At 43.6% G+C, this 14,127-nt stretch overlaps 1 protein-coding gene across 3 annotated transcripts in view; it reads right to left on the reverse strand.

Moving 5' to 3' along the window:
• CAPN13 (calpain 13) overlaps positions 1-14,127 on the reverse strand; it is an 87,305-nt gene that overhangs the window by 20,308 nt on the left and 52,870 nt on the right. For all 3 annotated transcript variants that reach the window (XM_060272961.2, XM_088666617.1, XM_088666618.1), the window contains 5 exons: positions 13,951-14,099; positions 10,504-10,649; positions 3,680-3,843; positions 2,699-2,735; positions 130-186 (listed from right to left, as the gene is read on the reverse strand). In XM_060272961.2, the coding sequence (XP_060128944.2) occupies positions 130-186; positions 2,699-2,735; positions 3,680-3,843; positions 10,504-10,649; positions 13,951-14,099 (553 nt within the window). The remainder of the gene's footprint in view (positions 1-129; positions 187-2,698; positions 2,736-3,679; positions 3,844-10,503; positions 10,650-13,950; positions 14,100-14,127) is intronic.

Consider the following 14,127-nt stretch of genomic DNA (forward strand, 5'->3'; position numbering starts at 1 on the left):
GATTGCTTAGTAGCCATGTTTGTGACTGTCTCTCCACATGCCCAGTTCACAACCCTCTCCCTTGTATTTGTTGTGCCACATTTATTTCCCTCTTTAGACGCTTTAAATTACACTTTTATACCCACTGACCTGGCGGTAAGTTCCAGCTTCCGTGGTGGGACCTACTTCTGAGTACATAGGATTGTGCTGTAAAAAAGGAATTTAAATATTTTTTATCTTAAAAAGCCCTTCATAGAGATCTGCAGAACAGCACATTCAACTAAGAATTAGTACTGCGAGAACCTGAAAACAGTTTAAGTGATCATCCTTTGAGGGTCATTTTGCTTTGCTTCAAGACAGATAAGGGAGCTGTAAGGCAATGGGAACAATTTTGGTGGTATGGTTCCCCGAGGTGCCCTCAATAGCTAAATTATAGGCATGGTGTACCCAAAGTTAAGCACACAAGACCCTGTGATTTCAACTGAAGGAATTTGAGCATGTTTCTCCCACTGAAATCAAAGGGACTTAAAGGTATGTTCAGAGGATCATGTATTGACTTATTAAATACTTCAGAGTTTAAAGAACTGTGGCCATGACTTTATATTCCGGCTTGTTCCAAAGCTGTTAACCATTGTTCTATGGTTCCATGGTTTGGATGAAATGGGACACTACATTTAACTGAAGACTTCTTGGTTTCCATGAAGGAAAGAGGTGAAGGGGCTGCAGGCGCACCCAAAAGACTCATTTATACCCCAGCTCTCTAAGCCAAGATATGATTGTCCAAACACAGCCATCATATAAGAATACATTCTGCTCTTTGGAAGAGTCTTGCTCCACTTCTAGTGTGAAAACTCCCTGTAAAGCAGTTTAAACAGCTACCAAATCACAGTTTGAACTTTCTTCTGTTGATCTTAAATCAGCTGTTTAACCTATTTTTCTCTCAGGGGGTGTAAATGCTTCTAAAGATGGGGGGGGGAGATTTGGATTTACATGACATAAATTTGGATCAGGTCCCTCGACATTAAATGGCATAAATTAGCAAGATCCAGACACTGCGTTTTTCTTAGATATTGAGTATCACAGATGGGCCTTCAAATACAGTACATGGCATTCAGCCTGTGGCCCTCCAGATGGCAAATGGTCGAAGATGATTGGAGGTATAGTCTACCAACATCTGCAGGGCCATAGAGTCTGTTTTCCTGGTGTACGGTACATACCCCTCAACTGTCCTGATTTAATCGGGACATCCCATTTTGGGGGGTCGTGCTGTCTCATGAGTCACCTGACTCCTGAGAGATTGCAGCCCCAAAAGACACACGTCCCGATTTGCCTCTGGTACATGTTGGAAGGTATGACAGTATGGCTCACATAGGTGCCAACTCCCTGGGGCCCTGAGCACCCATGAAGAGGCCAGGAACCCACAAATTCTGCTGCCAAGGCATGGCACTCATGGCCTTGGGCACCCACAGTCACAGGGCCAAGCTGGCATTCCTAATGGCCCATTAGTTGTAGCAGAGTAAATGGGCAAGATTTCAGTTAGATCAGGCATAGGCAAACTCCGGTCCTATTCCCATCATCCCTAGCTAGCAGGACCAGTGGTTAGGGATGATGGGGATTGTAGTCCCAAACATCTGGAGGGCCGGAGTTTGCCTATGCCTGAGTTAAGATGCACACATCCTGACCCAACTTAGGGCCTGATCTGATGCTTCGCATTGGCCCTGATCCACCCAAGGGCCAACTGGACCCAAATTAATTTGGGCCCCTTACCTAATGTTTTTAAACCATAATTAAACAAAAGGTCAGGATGGAGGTAGGGGAAGAAAGGGGTGCTGCATCCCCCCCCAACTGTATGCTTTGTCAGGGTTTAAAACCCTTATGGAATATGCCATTAAACATGTGGAGTAGGGGTTGGGGGAGAAGCAGATGACGTAGTCAGTCCTATTGGGTGCTGCTTTGCTTTGTGGAACATGCTGGCAAAACAGACCCCTGCAGACAGAAGAACAGAATTCTATTTATTATTACATGTCATTTTGGACTCACAGCTGTCCATGGAGGTGCAGGTCAATTCTGTGTCCAGGGCAGCTGTCTATCAGCTCCATCTGGTACGCAAGCTGATACCCTACCTGCCCACAGACTGTCTCGCCACAGTGGTACATGCTCTAATTATCTCCTGCTTGGACTACTGCAATGTTCTCTACATGGGGCTACCTTTGAAGACCTTCATTGGCTCCAGGAAGTTTCCGAGCACAATTCGAAGTGTTGGTGCTGATCTTTAAAGCCCTAAACAGCCTTGGCACTGTATACCTGAAGAAGCGTCTCCACCCCGATCATTCAGTCTGAACACTGAGGTCCAGCTCCAAGGGCCTTCTGGCGGTTCCCTCACTGCAAGAAGTGAGGTTACAGGGAACCTGACAGAGGGCCTTCTCAGTAGTGGCGCCTGCCCTGTGGAACGCCCTCCCAAGGCTGAAGTAAACCCTGAACAGGCTACCTGCCTCTCTTTCACTCTGCCAGCTGACTGCCCTACCTTTTGACTGCCCTGGTGAGGTCTAAATGGGCCAACCCAATGCAGGCTGATCTAGGGCTGCCTTGAACTGAACTATCCAAATTGGGCCACATTGAGTCAATTCATTTTCTGGATCCAGGCTTTCAATAAGTGGAAGGCACAGCGTACGTAACTGCTTCACATTTGAAGGCAACACCACTTTCTACACCTACATACCTCTGTTACTACTGGACTCAGCTCAGTATTTGGTGCCCTAATAAACAAAAGGAAGAAGAAAAAGAGAGAACTGCATTAGGATAGAACAAGACGTCTGTGTTGCTAGTTAAACACTGAATACTGAATTCAGGTTCCCTAGCAGGGCATCTGATCCAGGCCTGCAGCAGAGATACTTTTTCTATGGGAAAAGAAGGCTGGAGGAGTCTGGAAATTGTGTTGTATGGTGCACAGTTAACTTACCGTGCCAGAATGCAACACAGGTAGACCTACAAATTAAACCCATGTCATCAAGGGCATTCTTTTTCAGATAAAGGAGATGCAGAGGACCAGTGAGGGGGGTAGATCTTCTTCCCAGCCATTTGGTGGCTCAAAATATCTCTCTCTCTCTCTCTCTCTCTCTCTCTCTCTCTCTCTCTCTCTCACACACACACACACACACACACACACACACACACAGAGAGAGAGAGAGAGAGAGAGAGAGAGAGAGAGAGAGAGAGAGAGAGAGAGAGAGATGCTTTTCTCCCCAAGAGAGTAAAGACTCAGTGTGCGTATATATTTTCTCTTGGAAATAAAGCAGTTGGGATGGCTGGGTTTGGGGTAGACAAATGGCTGGGATGGAAAGTGTTAAAACAACCAGCTCTCTTCCAACAGTCTTCTGCTCAGTCTGAAGTTACTGTCACATTCTTGGGCCACAATCTACAACCTAGCTGAGAGGATTCAGAGAAAGAGAGCTGGGGAGCTATCATCTCCCACTTCTGGGGAAGATCTGGTCTTGCCCTACTCCTCTGGCCCTTCACCCCCTCCCCAAATAAGACAAGAGTCCTTTAAACAATAGATACTGTTAATGAGCTCCGTTTCGGGGACATATCTTCATGCATGGTGAAAGTGATCACCCATAAGCTGGGGAATGGAATGGAAGAAAACATTGGTAAAGAGAGGCTGGCTCATGATGAGAAGAGGCCTGAATGCCTGTCTACATACCTGTAGTTCTTTTGGTTCTTTAGAAAGATTCGTAGAATGAATTCTGACTCTTGGCCTCCTTGTGATATTTCTGGAATAATGATGTAGGTCCCAGGGCTGAACTTAAATATCGTAGTGGCATCTCGTTCTTTTATGAATCCCTCGTCGTAAATGGTAGTTCTATCCTGAGAAGCAATATATGTGAGAAGAAATGAGCAGGAATTCTGGAGTAACTATCACAAAATGCCATCCTCTAATTTTTAAAAGACATTGTGTAGGTCAATCAAGGGTAGAAATGAGTTGGAGAAGGGATAACAACTTGTGGACAAACTGTTAGACAGAAGAACAAACGGCTTCAGAAAGGGGCGGATTTTAAATGGAGTTTGGATGGCCTCTTATCAAAGATATTGAAGCAAAGAGGATTTCCTGCGTTGGCACAGAGCTACACTAGATGACCTTCAAGGTACGTTTTAACTCTGTTTTTCTAATCTTCTGCAAGATGAGAGGCACCTAGCTTAGTTGTTCTTCATCCAAAAGTAAACAGCAGGAGTGCTGCTGAACTGAATTCACGGTCCCATAGGGAAAACACTCAACTACGGTAGGGATGGATCAAACAGTCTTGATTTCTCTCAGTTTCTCATTTTTCCAGTTGAAATTCAGTTGGCCACATTTCAATATCCCTTTGTGTACTTGGTTGTTGTTTTTTTAAGTCCTCAGAAATGTACCCTAATTTTGATGGGCATTCCTCCTGAAATTCACAATTCCGTAAGCCATTTTTCCTAATTTGGGTTTGTAATTTCACAATACATACTTTCCCCTAATTTGCATATTTTTGTACTTGTTGGGGAGGAGATTGGGGTGGTGAATTGCACTGCAAAATTCAGACAAGCGTGGATTTCAAAGGGTGGCTACGTTTTTAGGTGCGCATTGCTTTTGGAAGTGTGAATTAGGTAGATTTGCATTAACATGAGAAGCAACCTGAATTCTTTTTCCATTGCTGAACTCAGGAAATCTTTGGTGAACAGAGATCCTACCTCCATATTTGGAACCCACACAAACACAGATTCCATGACCATATGCTTGCTACAGCTCTGGCACAGACTATGAACCTGATATCCATTCTCATAAGAAAATGTCATATCCTGTCACATTTGTTGCTGTTCCAATATTTTCATCAAGCTGGAGCAATAAATAAAATGCAACAGCTATTATTGTGATGACACATAAAGACAGCATAATAAAAACCCTTACTAAACATATTCTTACAAATACACAGGAGTGTAGAAATCCCATTTAGAATGGTTTCACAGTGTGGCACAATAATTTATGAGCCATGCCTTTGGAAAGGGTGGGGGGAGAATATAAACTGCTGTCTTGCAAAGAGAAGGGGGGGAGAGCCTATTTTTTAAAGGGGAGCATGGCAGGCATTTGGACTTCGAGGCACGATGGATTAAAACTTCAACAAACCTAAATGAGGACAGTTCTTTCGGACCTAATGGAGTCATTTATATTTAAGAATTTCTTTTGTCATGGAGACATTCAGAGTGCCTTTATAATGATGTTTATAACAATGTTTTCAACCAATTGTCCCATGTCTTTGTAACATGGGCTGAAGAATCATTGCTACAAACAGAAAATCTTTTCTCCAAGTCCCCAGCACTGAGCAACTGACAGTACATGCATTATCACACCTTTGTACTTCCCCCACTAACTAAATCTGCATGTCTTAGATCTTTTAGGCAATTGGAAAGATCAAGATCTTTGTGTAGGATGAAACGTGAAATAATTATTCATTGGACACAGTGTCCAATGTCATTCATTGTGTTATTGTCATCCATAGCATCGTGGAGAAAGGCAATCTTTACAGCAACCACATCATGCCATTAGTTAGGGACGTGGGTGGCACTGTGGTCTCAACCACTGAGCCTCTTGGGTGTGCTGAGTGGAAGGTCGGTGGTTTGAATCCATCCACGCAGCAGGGGTGAGCTCCCATTGCTCTGTCCCAGCTCCTGCCAACCTAGCAGTTTGAAAGCATGCCAGTGCAAGTAGATAAATAGGTACTGCTATGGCAGGAAGGTAAATGGCATTTCCTTGCTCTCTGACACTCGTCATGGTGTCCTGTTGTGCCAGAAGCGGTTTAGTCATGCTGTGGATAAATGCCGGCTCCCTTGACCTGAAAGCGGAGATGAGCGCTGCCCCCCATAGTCAAATTTGAATGGACTTCGTTAATTTTACCACGCCATTAGCATTTTTCTCTATATAAACCTGGTACGATTTGACCCATGGCACAACTAGAAGTGTATACCACTCCTTCCAGCTCAGTTCTTAAAGGAGTCTTATTCTCACATACACTGGTCATTGCACTACCAAAAACATTGTGTGCATTGTGTACAAGCAGAGGTGGAGAAAGCTTTTCAGCACATGGGGTGCAACCTCTTGCGGGAAATCTTCTGGGAGCCACAAATGAGGGCGAGGCCAGATGGACAAGAGGGCAGAGCAATGCATGCAAGTCTTACCTTCTTGCAGGAAGTTATATTCCAGCCATGCAAGAAGGTCAGAGGCTTCTACTCACAGACATGCCACACACCTCTCCATTCTCCTTCCAGGCAAGCAAGAGGCATTAGACAGGGACACAAAAGTGCTTAAAGAGGGCAGGTGGCCTGAGGAGAGTCCCAGTGGACAGAAAGAAATGGTGAAGGACTGCCTCTCCCCATATAAACTGTCCCAGACCCTGCGCTCATCATTTGAGGCCCTTCTTTGTATGCCTCCTCCATGAGAGGTCCGGAGGGTAGCAACATGAGAACGGGCCTTCTCTATAGTGGCTTCCTTTTAAATGTTTCTGTGGGAAGGGAGGGGTATTGTTTTGCTGTTTCCCCCTGTCCACCCACATTGATTCTAGCCATATTGGGCACATCAACAGGGTCATGTGTTCTCATGACTGGATCATAACATAGCACTTGCCTCTTTGGTAAGCATGAACTCTAAGGCAGCAGGAGCTCTTACTATGGTTTGGGACGGGGGGAGAACTAAATCAACGGTAAAATGCTCCCGAGACCCCCAGACATGGAACATTTACAAGAATGCCATTAGCACTAAATATCCTTCTTGGGGATAGTCCAGTTAAAATCTAATTAAAACCCCACATTTTTAATCTGTGCTTAATGAATAGGTTAACAAAATTGATTACTCAATTAATTATTTTAGTGCTAATTATACCTCTCTTGGATCAGATAACATTTCCTGTTTACTCTGTGCAGGTTCTTGCTGTTTCCTCCCCATGGCGAGCATCACGCAGACGTGTTTAATATACAAACCTACAAAATTATAGAAGGCTGTGCTAATACCTCACTTAAGGATCATTGAATCGTAGAGTTGGAAGGGACCCCGAGGGTGAATCTAGTCCAACCCCCTGCAATGCAGGAATTCTCAACTAAAGCCTCCAAGACGGATGGACAAGGACAGAGATCTTAAGCTACCTCTTGGGTTCTTGCACTCATTTCTGTGTGCTGGAGACTCTCCTTGACCTTTCTTGTCCAAGCCCTCTTCTTGTGGCAGAGGATACTTCCAAGGTCCCTTCACATTTTGGAAGCACCTCATCAGGGGCTACTTTCAAAGCAGGCCATAAGTAGGAATGAAACTGAGTTGTTCACAAACAAAGAACCTGTATTGATCCTCGGCATACCAACCCTCATGAGCTGTGTCTGGATGGTAGACACTGGAGCAGGGAACAATGGCAAGCTGCTCCCTCTCCTCTCCGTGTGTGCCCCACATTTCCTCCCCAAATCTGCTACTTAAGGTTAAGGGAACTTCCAGAACAGATCTGGGGGCAGTACAGGGAGAAGAAGAAGGAGAAGTTCCATGGTGCAGCCAGAAGTCCTTTCACTAACATAATTACCTCATGGGGTACCACCCCTGGAAACTACTTGCATAGATTAGGCCTCAGTAAATCCAGTAAATCTAAGTGAAAATAAATACTGGCAATGAAAATTGGGAGAAGCTAGAAATGCACAACAGGAGAGACATAATTATTCTGGAAAAGATACCCCAGGAGCACTGTTAGAGGCTGATATCGAACATGATCTCAAAGATAAGTTACAAACAGGCTACTGTGGTGTTATCCCAACGAGACGTGTGAGGAAAACATGCCTTTAACTGCCTTTTAAAGTCCAGCTTTGTGGAAATGTGTAGTTCAATATCTCATGCTTGTAACCCATCATTATAGGCATGTTTTGGATTGGTTGCATATTCTATTCCCCCCCCCCCAACATCCTGAGCCAAGAGATGCTTACTTGGAAGCAAGCCCCACCAGTGACCAATGAGGCCTAGTATTACAGACAAAATAAATTAGAACACCCCTATTGATTATGCTTACTGGCTCTTCAAAATATTGGAAATAGGGGGTGTCAAGAAAAGCCTTTCTTCTGCTTCTGCCTTGACCAAAGTTTGATTTCTGCAGGCCTCCGGGTAGCAGAGAAAATTGGTTTCTGGCTCTTAGTAATGAGAATGAGATCATGGATTGAGTGCAATTGTGTTTATCTGGCAGTGACTAGTAGCTCAAGGTCAATATGGCGGCCTGCTTAATTAACAGCAATTGTGCAACTCTGAGAATGCACATATTCAACTACTGGAAAGTTCCAGCCAGTTGAGCTTCTGACTGGTTGGGAAATTCTGGCCTGGTTGCTCGGCCATTCCCTACAAGATGGGGTTATTACTTTCCTCTATGCTTCACACATTCTTCCTAATACCTGAGCACACATCTGTGCTGTTCGTTCTTGTGGTGTGGGGTCAAGTACCTTGTAGATTAGACAAGGTTAATCTACTTAATTCTAGTGTGTTGCCCTTTTGGTCAATTCAAGAAAGGTGGTCACATTTTACTCCTATTAGCAAACTCATGTATTGAGTTCAGGCACCATTTTAGTCAAAACCAGGACACTGGGAAGCAAGAGCCCTATGGTTTTCAGGACTTCAAACGTTCGTAAACGGGGCTGTTGATTGTCTACATGCTGGCTATATGCTGTATTTATAACAATTTTGAATGCTTTAAAACAGGGGTGAGCAAACTTTTTCAGCAGGGGGCCGGTCCACTGTCCCTCAGACCTTGTGGGGGGCCAGACTATATTTTGAAAAAATAAAATAAATGAACGAATTCCTATGCCCCACAAATAACCCAGAGGTGCATTTTAAATAAACAAATTCTACTCATGTAAAAACATGCTGATTCCCGGACCGTCCGCAGGCTGGATTTAGAAGGCAATTGGGCCGGCCCCGGCACCCTGGGCCTTAGTTTGCCTACCCATGCTTTAAAATGTTTTAAATTTTGTTTTGTGGTGCTTTTAGGGGCTGTTCAATGTTACACTTTGTGTGTCACTTTCTGAGGTTTTTTATTCTAGAATGTGCCACAGGTTCCACATGCAACTTCACTTTATAATTTTCAAGTTTTGTCAAACCAACAGAAACCAGAACCATAGCTGCCAAGTTAACCCTTTTTTAAAGGGAAATTCCCTTATGCTGAATAGGCTTCCTCGCGAGAAAAGGGAAAACTTGGCAGCTATGACCAGAACCTCCAGCCAAATGGCTACAGAAAGATTCTGCTCTGCCTTGCCGCTGCACTCAAAAACAATGTATTCCTGAATTAGCATTCTTAAGAGTGGAATGAAGTGCCCTCCTGAGGCTGTATACGCATCTTTCTTTGTAGGGAGAGAAATTACCTAACCTGAAGCTTCATCCACACTATGTATTTAAAGCACTCTTGTACCATTTCAGCAGCCATGGCTTCCCCCAAAGAATCATTGGAACTGTAGTTCATTAGGAGTGCTGGGAATTGTAGTTCTATGAGGAATAACTTCATTTCCCAGGATTCTAGGGGGGAATCCATGACTGTAAAAGTGGTATAAATGTGCTTTAAATGTGTAGTGTGAGCAACACTACTTCAAGAAAACCCCTCTCCCGAGGCAATGGTATACATTATTACTTCTGAATTTTTTAAAACTTAAGTATATATTAAACCTTCTCATAACTGCAGAAGGAGACAGAAAGAGATAGGATGTTTGTAGCTAAGGGAAAAGGGGAGTAGATCAATGGCACCATAATTTTTCGGTGTGTGTGTGAGAGAGATGTGTTAAGATCTCAGAAATAAAAATAATGGTATATTTCACACTAAAACTACCACCCTAAACATTTCCCCCCCTGAAACAAGTCCTATATTGATTCATTTAGGTAATTTCTTTTCTATAGCATGTTTGAACCCAGTCCAAACTACATAAGTAAGTCACAACACATTGTGCGGTGGCTTGAATCCATACAAGTTATTGTAAGGATGGAAGCTGGGGGTGTGGTGCTGGTGGTTATTCTAGATTAATTAATGCAGAGTAAATGAGGCTAATCTTATCTACATCTCCTGCCAAAATATCCAGGAGTTTTGAAGTGGGTGTCGAATGGGAGAGACAGAGCTAACAAAACAGTTTGCGTTCCAGCCTCTAAAGGACCCGGAAATGCAAAAATAGGTTTCGTTACATTTCAGAGGCAGTGCTTAACTAATCATTTGAAAATAATTAGGAAAAGGCAAGGGGTGGGACAAAGAGATGTGGGCAGAGCTGGGTGTGTGGCTCTTGTCATCTGGGAGGAAGGATGGTTTAGGGCACTGGATAGGAGGCAGCAATGTTAATCTATTTCCCTCCCATTGCAGCCTGGAATTTCCCAGCCATCATGAGACAAAACAGGGCTGGTTTTCAGCTGAATCCAGCACATGGGGCTAGAGCAATTTATACAGATGGCCAGGCTCAAGCATGAGCAGAACACCTTTAGATGCAGTGAAGGGCGGGAAGCTATTGTCTGGCGTTACTTACCTTGAGTATTACGAAACGAATGCCTGGAGGTTGTGGACTCCTTGTATCATTGACAAGTTTCTGTGTCAGTGATACCACAACATTGTAATTTTTCATGTCCGGCTCCTGCACCTGGATTAAATACCGAGGGTTTCTGGAAAAGGCACCTGTTGCGGAAAACAATGATTTCTGTTATCAGACACATGCAACAGAGTAGTGTGGATCAAGAAGAAGAAGAAGAAGAGTTTGGATTTGATATCCCGCTTTATCACTACCTGAAGGAGTCTCAAAGCGGCTAACATTCTCCTTTCCCTCCTCCCCCCCACAACAGACACCCTGTGAGGTGAGTGGAGCTGAGAGACTTCAGAGAAGTGTGACTAGCCCAAGGTCACCCAGCAGCTGCATGTGGAGGAGCGGAGACGCGAACCCGGCTCCCCAGATTACGAGTCTACCACTCTTAACCACTACACCACACTGGATCAAGTGAGACCTTCCTCCTTTATCTCTTCCTTTTACATCTGCCTGCTGCATGCATGCCTTCATAGGCTTGTGGTCCTGTGGGAAAGGCAATTCCTTCAGCCCGTCAATGTCTCTAGCAGGCACTTAGCCTGCCCTGTTGCAGGAAGCTAGACATTCAATTTAAAAAGGTAAAGGACCCCTGACAGTTAAGCCCAATCGCCGACGACTCTTGGGTTGTGGCGCTCATCACACTTTATAGGCCGAGGGAGCCGGCGTTTGTCCGCAGACAGTTTTTCTGGGTCATGTGGCCAGCATGACTAAGCCGCTTCTGGCGAAAACAGAGCAGCACACCGAAATGCCACTTACCTTCCCGCTGGAGCAGTACCTATTTATCTACTTGCAATTTTTTTGGCATGCTTCTGAACTGCTAGGTTGACAGGAGCTGGGACCGAGCAACGGGAGCTCACCCCGTCATGGGGATTCAAACCGCCAACCTTCTGATTTGCAACCCCAAGAGGCTCAGTGGTTTAGACCACAGCACCACCCATGTCACTTTGGCATTCAATTGGTGGTTACTTTATAAGAAGTCATGATCCTCAGTTCTACCAAATACACTCTTTGCACACAGCCAGAGATCCCTGCTAAACAGAGATTCCTGAAGCAGTGGCATTGTTGCAGGCTGCAATCCTTATCTATCAGGTGGAGGCAATCTGCATCTCTTGGCCTAATTCATGCAGGTGACAAACGGATTGGCAGAAAGGTGTGAGAGAAAAGTCAGTGGTCCTGCCTGCAACCAGAACATGGCCCCCAGCAGATTATGCCACAAGCTTGCGCAGCATTATCTTCCACTCCTCCACACCCTGCAGCCATCTTGTGCTTGCAAGATCTCCTCTGAAGGACCCCAAACTGCCCCAGAGCATATTTTGAAGCAGTAGGGGGCTCTGTGGGGCAGGAAGAGAAGCAAAGACTTATTGTGCAATTGAACGTCTATTCCACTTGCATAAAGACAATTTAGAATACAATCATATACAATTACTATATAAAAATAACAAGTCGCTGGATTCTTGCAAATCTGGTGGGGGCGTAAATTAATGCTAAATTCCTGAATAGAGGAGGAACTGCATGTAAGAAAAATGAAAACATCTTATGTTTTACACCAGAAGTAGCAGAACTTTGTTTTTTCATTTTAAAGAAGCACAACAGTACAAAATAAATTGGTATCTGAAGAAGTGTGCATGCACACGAAAGCTCATACTAATGACAAACTTAGTTGGTCTCTAAGGTGCTGCTGGAAGGAATTTATTTTGTTTCGAAATAAAACATGTTATCGATAAAATATAAGCCCCAATGTATTTCTTACAAGACTGAAAATAGTATATAAAGGCTGTAAAGCATGAATATATATATATATATATATATATATATATATATATATATATATAGTTGGTGAGAAAACAGGAATTTGTTAGCAAGCCATAAAATTATGTTAGCAAAATCTGAGATTCTAAAGCAACACTGATTGAAGAGAAGTGTAAAGTTTCCATGGTTATGATTATGTGCAAATTAGCTGTACTGATTAAAGTGTGGTCTTTTTGAAGAACAGAGAAAATGGTTCAGATTCCAAAGCAGAATGCATACACCAATTTTAGAAGTGGCTGTTATGTTATATAAATTGTGAAGACATTTGCTGTTTGTATGTTTTCACATGCTGTATTTTAATTTTTGTTTTCATATGGTGAATAATAACAAGTTTAATGAATCTAGACTTCAGATAGAAACGCTTTCACACAATGCATAGATAACATGCCCAGGCTGCAATCCTAAATTCACTTTCATGGAAATAAGCCACATAGAGTTATTCCAAATATCCTAAAGAGAATCCATGCGCTATCATCAAATAAAAAGGTAAAGGGACCCCTGACCATTAGGTCCAGTCGCGGACGACTCTGGGGCTGCGGTGCTCATCTCACATTATTGGCCGAGGGAGCCGGCATACAGCTTCCAGGTCATGTGGCCAGCATGACAAAGCCGCTTCTGGCAAACCAGAGCAGCACATGGAAACGCCATTTACCTTCCCGCTTGTAGCGGTTCCTATTTATCTACTTGCACTTTGACGTGCTTTCGAACTGCTAGGTTGGCAGGAGCTGGGACCAAGCAACGGGAGCTCACCCCGTCACAGGGATTCGAACCGCCGACCTTCTGATCAGCAAGCCCTAGGCTCAGTGGTTTAACCACAGCGCCACCGTACAATTAAAATGTGGTCAGTTTCCAGACTTGCCATATAACCAGGACATCCCTAAATAAACAGTTGACACTGCTTACAGAAAGTGGCTGGTGATATTAGAGCCCCACCAAATTAAGTATTGGGACAACTAAGCAGGAAAAGGATAGGAATATGTAAATAATAGCATAGGAGGTTGATTTCAGTGGGCTTAAGCATGCCTAATTCTGTGCAGAATTCCTATGAGATTTGTATATTTCAGATTTGAGATCTGGCAAAGAAAACGAGGTCTGGGATTGAAGCTGTAGGTTCTGTTGCTGAGCAGCAACTGCCCTGCAACACTGGAAATTATTTGGGAATCTAATGTGGAAGAGGAAATTGTAGCAGAACCTTGGGAATTGCAGTTTGTTAATTTCACAAACATGGATCAAAAACTCAATTAAACAAACTGGGTTTATTACCAGATCAAGTGTTCTGCAGAGGCTTGATAGACCTCATGATTAGAGCAGGACAGAGGTCATGGGCAATTGCCATCTACAGATGCCTGTCTCCAGAGTGTAAAATTCAAGATTTGTATGTTACCACCCACTATGAGCATGTAATATTGTGCTACGTCTTTATAATCAAGCCTGTGTTAATTAAATATTGGTGCAATATGGAAATCTAAAACATTGCTATGTTTAAAATTTTACTTTTTCAGTTCAGGTCCAGATAATAAATTACTATTTCAAAACATACTGTTTGTAAAAAGAATAGGGAAGTAATTAAGGAAGGATACTCATTTTTACCTTCTGGGGAGAGCCCTTGAACCCATCTGTCGACATGCGTTTGCACAGACCACATGTTGCTCCTCTGTGCTCCAAAGTCTAGGAAGGTTGGCACATTATTGCAAACATGCAATAATAAAAAATGTTCTTGGAAATCTTCATATGACATCCTGACAGAAGATAAAATGCATTCTCAGG

This window comes from Zootoca vivipara, chromosome 3 (assembly GCF_965207765.1).
Source record: "Zootoca vivipara chromosome 3, rZooViv2.hap1.1, whole genome shotgun sequence".
Lineage (NCBI taxonomy): Eukaryota > Metazoa > Chordata > Lepidosauria > Squamata > Lacertidae > Zootoca > Zootoca vivipara.